Genomic DNA, 18,969 nt, shown 5'->3' with positions numbered 1-18,969 from the left:
TTAAAAATGAGTTTAATTTTAAATTATGTAATCTTAAAAAATGCATGCCTTGGTGCAAGGAGCTCTGGGAAATAACCATAAAAACCTCTTTAGGTAACTTGTTCATCTCAAGGAACTATTTTAAATACTATTACAGCATTGTACAAAAGTTGATGTATGCTATTAACACTTTGTCCCTTCATTGGAAACAAGTTGGGAATAAAGTTGAGGAGATCAAAATTGACACAACTAATTTTATTTCAACCAACATTTAAGCTTTGTACATGTTTAAGGAGTTCATCACAGTAATCACCAGCAGCCATCAGGTATCGTTTAGATTCAATTTCTTCCATCAAGACACTTGGTGCAGCATGTGCAATATCTTTCAGAAGTTCTGAAATGCATGTATGTTATAAGTGAAATATAGCTACAGTGCGCAAAAAATTATGTAATAAAGTACTCTTATGAGGTCAAATACTCATTATTTTTTCACAAAAGAAGTACAATATGGAAAAAAAAGCAAAAAAGCCACTTAAAGACCTTTAACATAAGCTTGAATGTACATGTTCTAAAAATATTCTACTAAAAACTCTTTTGCACCTAGTTTTGGTACCTGTGTGCCAAAATTTTACACATGCTGCTATATAGATTTCTGATGGACAAACCATGACTATGTATTAGACAAGCATTACTTAAACTTTTTTCATTCATGATCCCTTTTATTATCATAACTTTTATGTGGCCCCAAAAATTAAATATAAAATACATATACAAAAATAAAACATATTTTGGTTTGAAGTATAATAGGGTGATTCCATGGTCACATGTGGGACAGTTTGGACTAAATTTTACTCATAATTTTATCGATACACAAATTAATAAGGGCTAGCAGTTAAAAATTTGTTGACCCAGTGAAAGTACTTGACTTGTGTGATTTGATAAGCAAAATTATTTTTTCTAATTTATTTTTAAATTGGTATATTTTTAATGAAGTTTACCTGTCACGTATGGTACATACTTTCGTACATCAGCTTCAAAGTTCTTGATTCTAACAATATATCCTTCGATTCGGTTGTAGAAAATATATTACATATATTTTTTTGCTTTTCTACTAATTACTTTCTAGTGATCATTTCGAAAAGCTACAAGTAGTGATCCATTACACAGGAAATTAGATAATTTGTCTTAACATATTACAGCTTTTTATATTATAAAATATTTAAAAAATATAACAAACAAACATTTTTACCGAAGAAACCACACATATATGTGTAATCTCTTAGGCAAGAAAATGCGTTTTATTACACGTTTTGAAATGAAGTATACATCTGTCATGTGCGGAAAAGAATGTCTGCTTTTTCGTGGAATGGCCCAATAAGATATTTTATAATAATAATTATTTAAATACAGTATTTTACTACACTAAAGAAGTAGAACTTTCATAATTCAGGTGTCCACTAATCTAAACGTCTTGAAACAAATTCAAAACTTAGCAGTCAAAAACTCAATTAATCATTAGTTCAGAAAATGAGTGACTTTTTTAAATTTTAAAACTGACTGATTAGCACATTTATCCTGCACAGTACACTATTTATCAGGGTTGCCAACCTTGGAGAAACAATTTGAGGAGCATCTGTGCTGATTTTGAGGAGTAATTTAAAATTTTGCGGAGCAGTTCAGAATTTTATTTAAAGTCAATACAAATAACTAAAACCACTTATCTAAAATTGTTTTACAGCTTTAATAATCATTTTAAGTACTAGTATAAAAACAATTATTTTTAGATTAATAAAACAGCTTTAAACACTATTTCAAACTTTCAGTATAAGCATCATTAATTTTACATGTTTGACATAATAGCAAAATATAAGCTTGAAAGGGTTCAACAGAGAAATGCAGAGCAAAAGAGCATGCAAATTTTGCTTTTTAGAACACAAATCTAATTGTTCTTATAATTTTGTCTATGTCACACAGATGCAGGGCTCCCAAATGGTCCGCTTTTCCCCGCCAAAGTCCGTTTTTTTAGGGTTAAGTCCGCTTTAGACCGCTTTTTAACATTTTGGTTCGATTAGTCCGCTTTTATATTGTTTTTACCTAATCAGATTTTAAAAGTTTTCCATTGTGTTAAAAGATACTGTACACCCAAACACGCGGCCGCGGCCCCTTAAACTGACTTTCCATAATTATTTCGCTTCAGATTGACGTCATTAATCCTCCTTCAACCGCTGCAGCATGGAAATCCATAAAAAAGAGGTTTGGGGGAAGAGTTATGACTTCAAATCGCGGAGCAGGATGCTACCGATATTTCTCGGAATTTCAGCCTCAGGTTTGCAATAACGAATGAACTTTCTGATCTCGGATCTCGATAACTGGAATATTCATCTCAAAGTTTTCATTGGATCCCAAGCTCTTGAGACTGTTGTGTCGTGTGTTGATTGTAATAGTAACGCTGCTATGAACCACACCTCTTTTGCAAATAAATTCAAAAGTAATCTCGTGGCGCATGCGCCATTTTTTTACAGGCGCATATGTTTTTAAATTTTATGCCCTTTAAAAGCCTTGAAAAGTTCCTGAAAAAAAAGTTCATTTTCCAAGTGCTTGAAAGCCTTGAAAAAGTATGAAAAGTTTCTTTATTGCTTGAATTCTTTCAAAAATCATTACAAGCAATCTAAAGCATACTTTAGATTGCTTGTAATTCTTTTGAAAATATTTCATCAGTGCAATTTTCTGAACATAGGTTCGATATGTAGTATCGCGAGAAATTGCTTTCGTGTTAGAGTTTTCAATCCTTTTGCATCTTGTAAATATTTTGATGTTTATGACAATAGGAAGTCATTTTGACATATACTACTATAGATTAGCTTATTTTCGTTTAATTTCGATAATTAACGAAGGAATTAGTTTAGAAACCATCACAACATTGAATTTTCTCGCACTTCGCGGAAAACTGATTCTCGTGTTCGAAATTTCAATCCTTTTGCATCTTGTAAATATTTTGATGTTTATGACAACAGGAAGTTCTTTTGACATGTACAACTTTAGATTAACTTATTTTTCGTTTAATTTCAATAATTAACGAAGGAATTATTTTGGAAATCATGGCAACATTGAACTTACTTGGACTTCGCGGAAAATGAGTTTTAGTGTTTGAAATTTCAATATTTCAATCTTTTTGCATCATGAAAATATTAAAATATTTTGCCCAATCGAATGTTATTTTCCCAAATGCTACCTTAGATTAGCATGTTTTGTGTTTAATGTAGTAGAAAATAAATAAATTTATTTTATGGAAAGTATGCCAAAATTGAACTTGGTTCGTGAAAATTTGCTTATCAATTGTTTTGCATCTATTAAATATTTTTTTATTTTTGGCAATTTGAAGTTGTTTTGACATGCTGCATTAGATAAACTCGTTTTAATTTTTATTTAAATAACTAAATAATTAATAATTTTTTTTTAAATTCAAATTTCTAGTTTTGCAACTTTAACTTGCAAACTTAAGTTTAATTATTATTAGCTTTTTTCGGTTATTACTGTTTTTTATAGGGGGGGGGGATATTAAATGTAAACAATTGAGTGCATAACGTTTAAACTTAGTGTTTGCATTTAAAACAAAGTTAATATATAAAATTTTATAAAGGTGAATTTTTGTACATTTTTTTCATTGTCATGATGCCTGCTAAAGAGGGGAATTAGTCCCCCCCCCCCACCCGCATAAAAGTTCAAAGCACTCATGGTCTTGCAATCATGGAGGTTTTTTTTTAAATCTAAGTTTTATGATTCTTGAAAATCTACTTTGAATATGAAAATTGTAAAACTAAGCCTCATGTGATCTGCTTCTCTTTGTGACTAAGCATTTCATACATTTTTAGGAAAACTTTCAATACAGTAAATCTTTTATTAAAGTGTCTTTTGTAAAAAAAAGCAGTTTGTTTTCGTATACTTTTTATATTACTTTCTTTTATTTATATGTTAGCATTAAATGAAATCTGCATGTAATATTTATAGTGCGAATTTAGGGTAGTACCTTGAAAAACATATTTTTACTCTTGAAAAGTGCTTAATTTTTTTTCCCTCTAAAGGATATGAACCGTGTGATAAAGAGATTAAATTTAAAATTCAAATATAAAATCATTTTATTATAAACTCAGTTGTAGCTTTGTTGAAAATCAAAATAATACTTATTAGGTTTCAGTGTGAGTCATGAGGAAGGGCAAATTTCTCAGCAAATAGTTAGATGAAACTGATGAAGATGGGAACAAAATTAGAGACTGGTGAAAACAACAAGAGAATAAAGTTTTTTTGTTTGTTTGGTGTATGATAATGCTATATTAAGAAGCATTAAAAGACAGAAAAACATAAAAATAATTTTAAACTAAATAAAGATGAAGTGCAACTTCACCTATCCTTCAGTGAGACTACCAGCATCCCTGGTTCAAGTCAAAATGTATCATTATGCCTATTTAGTTCTAAAGATGCTGCCTTAAGTGCTGAACCAAGTGCCCCCCCCCTCCAATGTTGTGCACTCTTATTAATGGATAAAAAAATTAGTTTCACTGGTGATAAAAGAATTGTATCTCTCATTATTATAGTTAATTAGCGAATTATCTTCACGAATTTAGCAGCTGGCAACTAATTTGCCTTTTGGTACGTCATGGGTTTAACTATGAGTGGTCCTCCCAAGGTCCTCTTTTTGATCCTAACTGGTCCTCTTTAGTCTCCTTTTTGATTGAAAATGGTCCTCTTTTACCCTTTTCTGAAGCTAAAATGTGTTGGGAGCCCTGCAGATGTCTAATGTAAATGTTAAATCTATGTTAAATCTGCCCTTGCGGTCTTTTTGACTCTCACTAGGGGAATCATTTCAGTGTCAAATAAAAATAATTTAGCCACATTTTCAGCTCTTTATCTCAAACCACATTCAAGTTTTTAAAAAAAACCTGTTTTTTTTTTCAATTATATATATTTTTTTCATAGTAAAATGCAAAATTAAGGAATGGTAATTTTTTTTCTTTATTCTTAAGAATAAAATACATAAAAATTCTTATAGTCATAATTTTTAAATGAAAAACCAATTTTTGGGGACGGAAATAAAATTTAAATATTTTTTTTTCAATGTTTTTCTGAACAGTACCACTCACCAAATTTTGACAGAAAATGTCTTTTATTCTCCTCTACACTCAGGAATTTATTCGAAGTTTTTAAAGTGGTGGAACAATACAAAAAAAAAATTAAAAAGTGATTTTTTTCTCATAATTTTGCATTTAAACAAGTTTAAATATTTTTTATTGCCCTCCCCCCCCAAAAAAATCATTTGAACTAAATCAATAAAAATCGTCTGCTCAGTGAAAAAAGAAAATGAAAGGATTCTTTTTTTAATTTCCAAAATACTATCTTGCCAGAGATAAAACATGAAGAAAACCACAAAAAAAAAACTAAGAAAACTTCATGAGCTTTTAATAAATATTATTCAATGCTAAATTGTACATCAGACAGTTATATAATTTGTCCATGCTACTGAGAATAATTCTTCAGTCTTGATCCAATAAGGACAAAAATTTCGAGCATTAAAGTAACTAATCATAATTTGGACGCCGTTTAACATAATTATGTTAAATAACTGACAGTTGATATAATAGTTTATGGTGATTTTTTAAGCAAGGTTAGTCTTCGTCAAACAACATTGAGTAATCTCAGTGAGGTCATTTTTATCTGAACACTGGTAATCAAGAAAGTAACAATATGTTTTTTTTCTCATTAACTTTTCACTTAATATGTAGCAATCTCACTTCAAGTTTTATAATACAGTGAAACACCGTTATACGTTTCTCTTTTATACGTTTTTATCAATTATATGTTTTTAAAATTGGTCCCTGCAAAGTCTAATACACATTAACCTACACCTATTATACGTTTTTTCGTTTGTGCGCTTTTTTCATACAGTCCCTTCAAAAACGTATAAACGGTGCTTCACTGTATTAGGTGTGATTTTGACATAATGGAGTTTAGTCAATCGTTCAGTTTTCATTCATCATCTCAGCTAAGTATGATAGAGCTTGAGACATTCTATTTTGGCATTATTTTCTGTCTCATGCTCAATATTTGGCATAAATAGTAAAGCCTGCTGAAATATCGAGTCCTTTGTTCATGGATGAAAAATTCGATGTCGTTGTAAATGAGGACAGTGTAAGGTAACTAAGAGTAACCTTAGTTAAAAAATGATCATAAATTATTATATCAACTTTCAGTTATTTAAAATAATTATGTTAAACAGTGTCTAAATTATAATAAAGTTACTTTAATGCTCGAAATTTCTGTCTTTATTGGATCAAGGCTGAAGATTTATTCCCAATAGCATGGACAAATTATATAAGCGTCTATGTACAATTTAACATTAAATAATATTTATTTCAAAGCTTTCTAATCATTTTTTTTCACATTCCTTATTACTTCATGAAGGATATGTCTTATTTTTTTATGGTTTTCTTTATGTTTTTCTTTGGTAAGATAGTATTTTCAAAATTAATAAAAAAAAAAAATCCTTTCATTTTCTTTTTCACTGAGCAGATGATTTTTATTGACTTAGTTCAAATGATTTTTTTGGCAATAAAAAATATTAAAACTTGTTTAAACAAAAATTATTAAAAAAAAAAAAAAAACGTTAATTTTTCTTTGTATTATTCCCCCACTTCAAAAAATTCGAAAAAAATCCTGAGTAGAGGAGCATAAAAGTCATTTTCCGACAAAATTTGGTGAGTGACACTTTTTATGGACAAAAAATATTTAAATTTTATTCTCGTTGCCAAAAATCCGCTTTTTGTTTAAAAATTATGACTATAAGACATTTTAATGTGTTTTATTCCTAAGAGTAAGGGAAAAAATTACCATTCATTAATTTTGAATTTTACTATGAAAAAAAGAACAAAATCAAAAACACAGGTTTTTTTGAAAAACTCGAATGTGGTTTGAGATCAAGAGCTGACAATTTCGCTAACTTATTTTTATTTGACACCAAAATGATCCCCCAAGTTCGAGTTGAAAAGGCCGCCAGGGCAGATTTTAACACAGAAACCCGGTTACAGCCTTTGCATAACTTCCTGCCCAAATGCATAGAAGATTTGGTGTTTTTTCCTTTTGTCCTTATAATTTTGGCCGCCTCTGTAGAACGGTTCGACTGTATCTTTTATAATATGCTCAAAAAGAGTTATCATATCACTTTCTTAGAGGAAAGATCCTTCTTTTCAAAAAGAAAATAAGTAGACTTAAGGATAAGTTCATCTTTTTGGCCCTTATTCTAATAAGTGACCTTGACAACATCATTATCACCATCCAAGTAATTAATAAGATTGAGAGTACTAAGCTTAGTACTGGTAATCATATACAGTCGAACCTGTCTATCTCGAACCTGCTTATCTCAAAAATCTGTCTATCTCAAGTTTTTTTAATTTCCCTGCATTTTCAGCCAAAATTCAATATATTTTCCATGTTTATCTCGAAAAAAATCCCAAATACCTCTATATCTGGAATTCCAGCAATGCTGACATTTTTGAATTCGAAACCCAGCAATCTTCAAAACAACAAACAACTTTCCTTAAACACAGAAACAGTAGCATTGTCCTCAAGGGCAGAGTGGGCAGCACTGAAAAAAGGGAGAAATGCGGCACAGTATAATTTTTCCCAGGAAGACTAATGAAAGGACAGTCATTTCGAGTGCTTTCTCCGAAGCAGAGCAGAGGGCAGAGAATGGGACAATGGGGAGAGGGCTGGGCTTGACAGATTTGACATGTGGGGTGACTTTTTCAAGTTCGTGGTTAAAGGTCATTCAAATTAAAACCTGTTTCACTATCTCGTTTAGGTACTGTTCCGTGAGTGATCTCTTGCTTGAAGTCATGATTGCGTAGAAAACCGAGATGATAGGTGTGAAAAGAAAGCTAAAGATTTTTTCAAATGATGAAAAAGTGAAAATTCTAGACTTTTTGGACTGCATACCTGCCAACCTCCAAGAAAAAAAATCCGGAAGATTTTTTTATTTTTATCCACAAGATTTTAACGCAAAATAAAATCAAACAGGACACCTACCCTCTTTACATTTAACAATATATTACATTTAACAATTGAAATTACTTTCGTTTAGTAAATATTACTTTTATTGCTTTCTTTAAAAGTTTGGAAATAACATTTGTTACTCATCTTTAGAAAAGAACGAAGCAAAAACAGCTCGAATTGAGAAAATGAGAAGATAATTGGCGCCGAAATTGTGTCCCTAGTTGCCCGCCGCGACGCTTGCTTTGATTGGATCCCGATGAAGTCATGCGCTGTATCACTCAGTGACGTCATAATCTTGCCTCGCTTCTTCTCGTACCATTCTCTTACGGCAACTTTTCCTTGGCTACTTGGCCTAAAACGCGGTGCCGCGTTCCACAAAAGTGTCGTTAGCGCCAAAATTGGCGAGATAATTATTTTTCCTACAAAACGTGAAAAATCCGGAAGATTTTGCTCATAACCGGAAAACGGAAAAGGACATAAAAATCCGTAAAACTTCCGGGAAATCCGGAAGGGTTGGCAGGTATGGGACTGCAATCCATTAATGAAGAAAAATGAAATTGCCGCCAAAGTTAAGTATGTATAGGCCAAGATGGGTTTTCAGCCATTGCTAACCTCAAGAGGATAGTTGAATCTAAAAAAATCAGGCACCAAAAAAAAAAAAAAAAAACTATTTTGCTTGCAAAAGGGATGCTTAAAATTTCATTACTGTCAAAATGATTCCTTAAACTTGCAATATAGTGTAAAATAGTAGAATAAATACCTAACAAGACTAATACAGAAGAATTTTAATCTTTTGCATGTATAGTCTTTGGTACAAAATTCAAATTTTCATCATCAGATTCCAAATTTCCATAAGTTTCTCAAAACCTCTGTATCTCGAATTTTTTTCTCCTTCCCGTGAAATTCGAGATAGACAGGTTCGACTGTATGCCATAAGCTTTGCACTAGTAAGATCATGGTAAATTTCATTGATCCTGGATATCTAGACCAGGGTTGCCAGACGTCCCGGATTTCAAGGGACAGTTCCGTATTTTGAAAAATTGTCCCGCGTCCTGGAGAACTTCCATACGGGACGGTAAATGTCCCGTATTCTTGCTGATAACAATATTTTACAGAACGAGGCATTATTTTAAAGGAAAAAAATAATGGGCAATAAGAAAATCATGTGGCAACAAACGCAAAAATTATTTTCTTTTTGATTTTGTTTATATGTTTTTGTCCATGAGGGATCAAATGGTTACTTCTTATTGGCTCATTGACTAATGTTGGAAATATATCTCTGCGCCTGCGTCGTCAATCACAATGAAAACGATTTTTATAATTTGATGGGCGAAATTTTGTGAAGTTTAATGCTTTGTTGCGACTGAAATTTTCAGATTTATCATGAATAAGTAAAGCGTGTTAAACATACCCCCCCCCCCCCTTTTCACTTCTAGAGGCCAGTCCCGTATTTACTGTTCCTAATTCTGGCAACCCTGATCTAGACCTAAGCTGCTGTGGGCAGGTAAATGGCAGTATCTGCAGAAATAAGTTTGAGATATTTGAAGTAACGTGTTTGGGAAACAATAGCGAAAAGGCGAGCTTGTAAAATAAAGATAACATACACAAAGGCAAAGAAAAACTTGAAATTACTGCTCTAACTGCCCTCGAAGACTTTACTCCCTCTGGTCCAGGGTTTGTGAATTAATATGATATCAAAATCACCTCTAGCCATTCTGTATACTCAGAAGCAAAATATATTATGGTAAAAATTACATTATTGTTCAAAATTAACTTACTCAATACGCTCTGCTGAACCTTCCCATTTCTATCGTCCAAATGAATAAGGGCATTTTCATACATCTTCCTCACATGAGCTCTGTATGCCTCCCAGTGGTAGTCTTTTGGGAAAGAATTGACGTATGTGCTCAGGAGTCTAGTTGTCATGATGCGAACTTCCTCAGATTCATCCTCTAAACACTGCTGAAACTCAAAGCAAGTGTTGTGGATTCGGTGCTCGTCTATGTGGTCTCGCATCTTAGGCAGAGCTGAGTCCAAGATCTTGCAAGCAAGGAGGCGATTAGACTTGTCTTCGTCTTCACACAATGCGGTGAGCAGTGTCAGGAGTTCATCAGCTATTGCATCCCACTGGACAAAAATAAAAATACACACATCTAAAGAAGATTGAGATAAGACTAAACGTCTCAAACTAGTAAAAAGATTTTTGGAAACCACATTAATAATCAAATTTAAACTTCTTTTATCAACTCATGGTTCAATGACCATTTACCAGGCTAGATAAGGGAAATTTCCAGGTTAGAATGATTTTTAGGCTTATTTCATGTGCCTGACTGAAGGAGGAGGAAGAATAAAACGTGTTTGTTATTTGCATTAGGCATTGAGTAGTTCTTAGGTATTTTAAAAATTTTACTAGAATAAAAATAGGATGCCTGTTAAATAACTTAATAAGTGAAACTCAAATCATAAAAAAATTGTAATGGCTTTAAGTCGTAAGAGATTGTTCACTTAATTTCAAGAGTTAAAATATTGTAAATAGCCTATATAATTAATTGGGCTGTAAGTTCTGACTTTTTTTATATGAAATCTACAGCTTTAAATTACAAAATAGTTTGCATCCAGCAGAGTCTAATAGTACTAAAAACATGTAAGAGTCAACATTTTTACGAAGTTATTTACATTTTGAACTTCGGAGAGAGTTGATTAAAAAAAAAAAATCACAATTCACAGAAAAAAAGTTTACAATTTTCAGGACTTTGTACTTTAAGTAATTTATTGCTTTGACTTTGTTGAATTCAATAAAAGTATTGGTTTCTTTTATTTCTTTTAATATACAAAAATCACCAATGCATTAAAAGTCTTTCCTTTCAACAATAGAATTACGGAATGTGTCATTTTGACCCCAAGCAAACTTTTTTTGCTAACTGCTTCTCTGTATCTTCATAAAGAGCTTAATCCTTCCTTGACTTTTTTTAAATCAATGTGCTGCATTATAATACAAAGTTTTAAAGAAATCTATATTTTTTTAACCAAGACTAAAGTGTTTTACCTAGAAGTGTGGGCGGGCAAGTGTCAGTTTGACCCCTTTGAGTAAAACGGAATGCAGATGCATTTACTGATGCTGAAACAGAGCAGAAATTCAAAAATGCCTCTTGGAACATATTATTGCAAGAACTTGAAGCATTCATAACGTTTTTGCACATAAAAGGGAGCCACTAGTTTCTGAAGTGCAACTTAATGCAACTGAAACAGCACTGAACTCGGGTGTAGTCATGTCTCTTCATATTACGTCAGTGCTCGCGTTTGAGTCTTTTCCCTGCCCTAGCAATCTAGAATTCTGTGTGAGGGTTAGGGGTTGCCAAAGTCCAGCTACACAAATGGGCCCTATTATCAATGTAAGGAAGGGATGGTGGGATACAGCAAAATATATAACAAACGGGTGGGAAAAAGACCAATACACTACTACTTAAGGGTTAAGGGAATTTTACTTTTTTTAAATACTTCATTATATATCCTTAACATCTCTGTATCCATTTAATAAATTGTATTTATTATAAATATGTTTTGTTTAAAGCTAATTTTTACAAATATATAGCATTGTGTGGGAGCTATCTAGATTTACTCTTAGAGGATCAAAATAACCCCCACTGTATTACTAGGCATACAAAGACTGCAGTAATTGAAGTGTTAATGTGTATTTTACGTTGCTATGTTTTTGGGATAATGCAATGCTAATCTGCTTCTTATGTATCCACTTTTTTTCTGAATGCTTTTTTTTTTTTGCTTATAAATCAGGAAAATATCAACATTCACATAAATACAAAGTCAACGACAGCCCGAATATTTGCGGTATATCATCAATGAAAGTCAACATTCTTTAATTTTTCACTGTAACATGTTTCTTAGCGAAAAAAAAAAAATTCTTTCACACAGACAAAATCTGAATTTTTATACCTACCATTGTGGGTGTGATGAAAGTTTTGGAAACAATTTCAAAGAGAACTGCAACTGTAAGTGTCCTCAAAGCAGTGGATGCTTTACCAGGAGCCCACGACAGGTTTGGAAAAATTCCGAATTGGATGAAATCAAGCACTTTTTTTGAAATATGGTCAGTTTTAGCTGAGGTCAATTTTCTCAAAACATGGATGGATGCAGTGAGGACTAAGCTGCGGAGCTTAATATCTTTAGTGATGTCCAAGTTGTTTGTCATCACTGGAACTACCATTTCCATGACATTTTCATTCAGATAATCTAAGTGAAACAATTATCAACATTATATGAGTGCAAGAAAGAGACAGCTCTGCCTTTTTTATAATTTCTGCTTTGCATTAAAATATATAAAGAAAATATTATTTTCCCCATCATTTACAAGAATGAGACATTTCCAACCAATGTTTCATCAAACATTAAAAAAGAAGCGGTAACAGGCTATGTTTCAGGAAAAGCGAAGACTTTTCTTTTGGTAATATTTTGAAACTAAAAGGTGTTTTATTATTAATCAGCTTGTTTTTTTTTAATTAAAACCAAACATTGTTTGCATTATTAGTGAAAATCTGGCACTTTTTCAGATTGATATATGTATTTAAACCAAGAACAGCACAGTTCCAATACATAATAAATTCGACATAGGTAAACTTATGTGTAAGGAAAATGTCATGGGAATTGGTTTGATAGAGGTAAATTCATACAGTATTAAATACAAAGACAAAATCTTCTAAAAGGAATTTTTAAAATGTTTTTTTAGTGATTCCTGAAAGAATAAAAAAAAAAAAGAGCTATCCTCTTCTTTTACCAAGTTCTTTAATTCATATATTAATGTGCGTCATTCTCCAAAAAGTGTAACTTTTCTGTCACATGCCTTTTACAGAAAAAAATTGTAAGGAACAATTCATTTAACAATGCTTTTAATTTCATCAAAAATATATCTATTTAAACCTGCCAACAATTTTTTAATAATAATTTTTATTTTAGTACATTTTTGGTTCACAACTTGTGAATTTTCACCTCGTGGCATGTCACACTTTGTGTGACTGTTTATGTACCTTAATAACTTGTTTAATTAAAAGTATATATTTATTTATTTATTATTTCTTTCACAAGTGTCTCAAATACTAACTGTTTAAGTACATTTAATTTTTTAATCTTGTGTTTTAGCTCGTTTTTTCGTTATAAGTAGTCATGTCATACAAAAAACTCTCACCTCCATTACCTAAACACAAAATGCCATTCCTCATTAACATGTGGCAGTAATGACATCAAATTTTATTTTCCATGATACAAGGGAGCCCCCTTGTTTATTTTCAGCCATAGTTGAAGTTGTGAGATTTTTGTCGAAAAACAAGATAGATTTTGCTTTAAAAAAAACTTAGCGTGGTTATTCTGACTCCTCACCTCTGTGAACTTGAATTTCAGGGATGTAAATAAATGTAAAAAAAGAAGTGAACATGTTTTCATATGCTTAACATGTGCAGATTGTAGCAACGAAGAAAAAAAGTTTTCCATAAAAAATGTATCTATTAGGCCTATATTAAGGGAAAGATTATCACCTCTGTGAATCTCACCTCCATGATATGCCTTATCAATGTCAATATTTCTGAGGTGAAAATGACTGATGGAGGGGAAATACATCAATAATAGGCATTCTACCAAAATTATGAATTGCCAGTATATCTTCAAATTTACTAAATACTATTCTTAACATAACTACTAATTAAGCCATACTTTAATTAAGAGGACTTAATATTATATTTCCACTAATCATTAAAATTGTTTGCACAATTGACAAAATTACTACTTTGATTTTTTTTTATACTTTGATAATTGGCCTTCGATTTTTAAATATTAAAAGTTTTTTTATTTATTTATTATTATTATTATTATTATTATTATTTTTTTTTTTGTAAACAAAGTATTTTTTATTTTTCTTAATTTATGAGTAAAATAATTGGAACTTTAGCTGGGCCATTTTTTATGGTTACTTCTAGTAGGTACTACTTTCATGTAAGAATGAAAAAAGAAAACAAAAGGTTTTGAAATTGAAAAATATTTGCGTTCAAAAGTTACGTTTTCTGGAGAATGACCCATGTATGAAAAGAAAGAGAGGAAAAAAAAAGCTACAACTGGTACTCTGATTATAATGATGATTATATGATAATAATTTAGATGTTTCTCAAACACTATGCCTTCAAGCCAAGGCTAAGGCAAAATGTACTATGAGTATGTTACTTTCATTTTAAAAAGTTTAACAGATCAAAAAAAAAAAAAAAACATTGATTATATCTTGTTTGTTTTTCAAAGCAATTGCAATGGGTTATCAATGGTACAGGAATCTGCAGATGCTTAATTAGTTTTTCAGTCATCTGTAGCTGTGTTTCTTATGGATATCACGATTCACTTCAATATCTGATGGTCTCTCCAGCTCAGTTCAGATTATGTTTTTGCCTGCTTTTGAGTCTGACAAACAAGATGTATGATGAAAAATGCAAAACCAAAATTTTAATTCTAAACATGTATATTTATTGGTTGGAGAGACTAGAAGATAAAATACAAGAGAACACAATAAAAAATAACAAATTTTACTTTTTAAACACAAATATACACACATGAAAGGCTGCTCAAAAATAAAGATTTGAAAAGATTTTTTTTCTGCAAAATTTAATCAAGATTAAAAAATAAATACAGGGTGTCTGCGCACATGGAAAGTCATAGATTTCGACTATGATCGAAAATGATCATGGATTTTGGGTTCAAGAACATTCATATATATTGATTCTACAAATTAGGTGCAAAATTTAAGTTTCCTAGCCATTTCTTTATGCTTTTATCCGTCGGTACCGATTTTTCACACATTTCGAAATCCGATTGCATCTGCTTCAATACTCGCTCATTTTTCTTTACAATGTTATTCTACTGTTTGGAAGTTTATTATTTTGTGTTAAGCATTATTTTTAACCTCCTTATAAGTCTGATTTTGTAGTTGGAGACTTGAATATTTTTAGTTTTGTCACACTCATTTGACTCAAAAATTTCAAGTCATTTGCATCCCAGTTAATTCAAGAGACTCATAAAAATTGTCTTTAATTTTCAGCAGTGTCTCAAGTTAATGAACATTTTAGAAAATAAAATTGGTCTAAAGAATTAATTAAGACATTTAGGACATCGATAAAATATAGAAATCGGAAAAAATTCAATCGGGAATTTTTTCAATATTTTTGGCCTATCCTAAAACTTTGGCGGTAGTACAGGGTGATTCATAATAAATGGGACAAAAAGAAAACATGATTGTAAAAGTTGTAATTGATATATTTAGAAAATTAAAATTTACCTTAAAACTAAATTTATTCAAGTTTCTACAGGTGTTCAATATATGCCCCTCCGTAGACACGACAAATGTCTACACCGCAATCAAGCTCCTGCCACACTTGTGATAGCATACCTCTGTGATAGAGTTCAACACTGTAGTTATCCACTGCCTAAATTCCTCTAAGTCCCGAGGAAGGCACAAACACCTTGTCTTTAACAAAACCCCAGAGAAAAAACTCACGGCATTAGATCTGGTGATCTCTGCAGCCAATGAAGGCATGTCAAATCCTGTGGCTCAGCACGGCGATGGGGTAGGTCTTCGTTCAAAAACTCACGTATGTTGTTATTCCTATGTGAGGGAGCACCATCATGGTGCAAAATGAAATCAGGAACAGATTTCTCCACCTGGACGACATTTTGATTAACAGTGCCTCTAGAGGCGAGTTCGTCATTCAATGATTTTTCCCTGTTGCCAAATGAAACTTGTATGATTGTACTTGCAGAATAAATTTGTTTCAGCTGAATAAATCCGTTACAGCAGTCACACTGTGCTATTCTTCTTGGCCCATTCATTATGAATCACCCAGTATATCCGGTACGGTCAGGAAAGTTAATTATTAATTTTTCTGATTATTTGTTTATTTTATTTATTGTAACATAATTTTAGTATTTAATAAATTATTGCTTGTCACAGATTTTTTTAGAAAACTACTAGCTTAAAAAAATAATAAGTTTTAGATACATTATTTGCTTTAAAATAAAATATTTATTTAAAAAAAAAAAATGTTTCGCTGTTCACCAGTAGTTACACATGTTATTGCTGCATGTTTGAAGCTTCTTTTATTTTGAAAAATCATCCTGCAACTAAAACTTTTTTTCAGTATTTTTAGTGATTGAAAAAAAAGTTCCGAGTAAAAAAGTAAATTCTTACCTATATAAAAATGTTGTATGATTTATTAGAACCCAAAAAATATTTAAAAAATTTTTAGCTTTATAAATGTATGGTCCTTGGTAGTACAATAATTAAGTTGAAACTCTGATTTTTCATTTGTATCACTAGTCATTGTTGCAAAAATTGGTTTTTAGTTATAATAGTAGCTGAGCTAGTTTACATTTCACTTTGATTTGAATTTTTATAAACATGTCCAATAGGGTGTGTCTTATAATGCACTTTTTAAAAAAGTTTTGAATTTCTTATGGGGCACCCCTTTAATTGCTTCCTTTTGATGAAAAAATACACACATAAAAGTTTCATAGAATTTGAACATAATTTAGGGGGTGCTACCAGTGATTAATATTACATTCATAGTGAAAAATATGATGTAAAAATCAACTCTTGACATATTTTTAATCAACATGAAATTGGGTTGGTTGGGTTTGACATAACACTAATACCTATTTTTGATATATACCAGAAAATAATAAGCATTTCATGGTTGTCATTTTATGTAATAATGTCAAAAAAACAACCGAAAGTTCGGTAATGCCATTCATATCACAGGTTTACACTTTCGGTCTTTTACATTCAGCAATATTGTAATTTTTCTCTTTGTTACTTCGATGTGACAATACAAACTTTTCACTGATTGCTACTTATTATCCAGACTAAATAAATAAATTTAAAAAAAATAAAAAAAGAGAGAGTTGACAAATTTTGCAGCAGTGGTAGCACCCTCTAAATATTATTCAATTTTTATATTTCATATATGAGAATTTTTTTTTCATCCAAAGGAACAAAATGAGAGGGTGCCTCATGAAAAAATAACACCTTTAAAAATAAGACGCACCCTAATGTCCAATGCATAGATCAGATGGTTGGAATTTAATTTTAACAAAACAAATTTAGATATTCTTGTGAAAAATTAATCTTTATACTGGAAAAATTGCATATTGTGAGTCATGGAAAATTACAAGCAGAAGTCATGGATTTCAAAACTTAAAGTAGCAGATACCCTGTAAATATGATAATGAGACTTTCTATGCAATCTATATTGCTTAATTTCTTACCAAGCTATTTTAGTTATACCTGAGATATGTATCTGATTTTCTAAGAAACATAAGGTGTGTACATGAGTTTACAAGAGACCTGCAAAGCGTATCTGATTTTATATACATGTACCTGATTTTATAAGAAAACCAAAGATGAATATTTCAGGGCTTTGTGATGTCCATAGTTCATTATTTGATGTCAAAGCTTCTAGTAACTGAATGGAATGAAGCCCAAAAAGCTCTTCAAGAGAGCAGTTCTGTACATCAGCTAGTTTCTTAAATAGATTTTTGCTCTGCAATAAAAATGCACCATTAAAAACTTGGAAAAAATATTTCTACCAGCATAAAATGCATCTTATTTCTGCATAAATTTTATTACAGTTATACAAATATTGAAATAAGAAGTTAGATTATGGCAAGCATCCATGGAAAATGGTATGGCCTAAAAACATAAATTTATTATACAAGACTAGTTTTCACCAAAATTGCACATCTCAGAGTTGGATTTTCAATAAATTAATTTTTAAAAGGTTGTCTCATATTTAATAAAATTTTATACATTTTTTTACCATCAGACCTCAAACTAACTGGGTCAGTCGGAAACTTTTTGACTCAAGAGAGAGTAGAGAATTTGATTTTTAATGTGATAACAATCCCCCTCCTCCAGAAACGAAGTGATTTCTACAGTTTTTTTAGAATTTGTAAAAAGGCGGTTCAAAATAGGACTTTATAACATTTAACTTTTATTAATCCTCTAACAAAAACAAAAAAAAAAAAAAAACACAAGTCTTCAATCTTTGCTATAATAATACTGAATTTTTTTCCCTTCAGCTAAATTTTGTTTTAAAAACTACACAATAGTTTTTTGCAGTTAATTTTATAAAATTTCTTAACTGAAACCCCCCCCCCCCATAAATGAAAACTAAATCAGAGAAATTAGGATGCAAATGTAAAATTAACCATACAACAACATAATAAGAGGTGTTTGGGTAGATAAAAGGGTTTTTATCAGCAAAAAATCTTTTGCAGAGTGTCCTTTTTTGAAAATTTTGAATGTTTGAAAAGTGCATTCCATCTTATTCCAGGGTTCCCCGTACCTACCACTACACAAATAGTAGTGCATAGAGCTTCAGAAATGGAGGTACCACTCTACCAGGAGATTTAGATAAAGGCTCTCACATGCTCACCTACAGAAAATTTTAACAAAATATGAATAAAAAAGCACTTTTAGTAGCATATGATATATGCAATTAATGAGCCTAAAAATAATTAAAAGTTTTGGTTTCATATTATAGTTCGTTTATATGAGCAAATAGAGGTACCACAGGGGCCTCCTTGTGCCCGCCTAGGATTACACATGGTTTAACTATATTGGTTGGCTCTCCTTGAAGACATATCTGTTTTTTGACCCACACAGGAGCTGAGAATGCATTGAATGCAGTTGTGTATTTTATGAAGGACGAATCTTTTAATAATAGTCCAAAAACTGCCCTTCCCAATTCCTGGAATGAGATTTTGTTGGCTGTTGATTTTAAAGAATTCATAGCTTAATGGGAATAATTTCTAGGAGAAAAAAGGGGAATTTGAGCAAATATGGTTGCCGAGATTAAGATACAGACATTAAATCCTGATTTCTAATCCCATGAAAATCTTTCTGAC

The 18,969-nt window shown here is 31.2% G+C and overlaps 1 protein-coding gene across 1 annotated transcript in view; it reads right to left on the bottom strand.

Annotated features, from left to right (window-relative positions):
- Positions 1-227: 227 nt before the first annotated feature.
- The window catches only part of LOC129231911 (dynein axonemal assembly factor 5-like), a 37,511-nt gene continuing 18,769 nt past the window's right edge, over positions 228-18,969 (bottom strand). The window contains exons 7-10 of the mRNA XM_054866277.1: positions 17,441-17,603; positions 11,978-12,270; positions 9,801-10,149; positions 228-373 (exon numbers count right to left, since the gene is read on the bottom strand). Of these exons, the coding sequence (XP_054722252.1) occupies positions 240-373; positions 9,801-10,149; positions 11,978-12,270; positions 17,441-17,603 (939 nt within the window). The 3' untranslated portion in view covers positions 228-239. The remainder of the gene's footprint in view (positions 374-9,800; positions 10,150-11,977; positions 12,271-17,440; positions 17,604-18,969) is intronic.

This window comes from Uloborus diversus, chromosome 1 (assembly GCF_026930045.1).
Source record: "Uloborus diversus isolate 005 chromosome 1, Udiv.v.3.1, whole genome shotgun sequence".
In the NCBI taxonomy this organism is placed as follows: Eukaryota; Metazoa; Arthropoda; class Arachnida; order Araneae; family Uloboridae; genus Uloborus; species Uloborus diversus.
The sequence above is the reverse complement of the archived record's forward strand: the minus strand, read 5'-3'. Positions and strand labels throughout refer to the sequence as shown.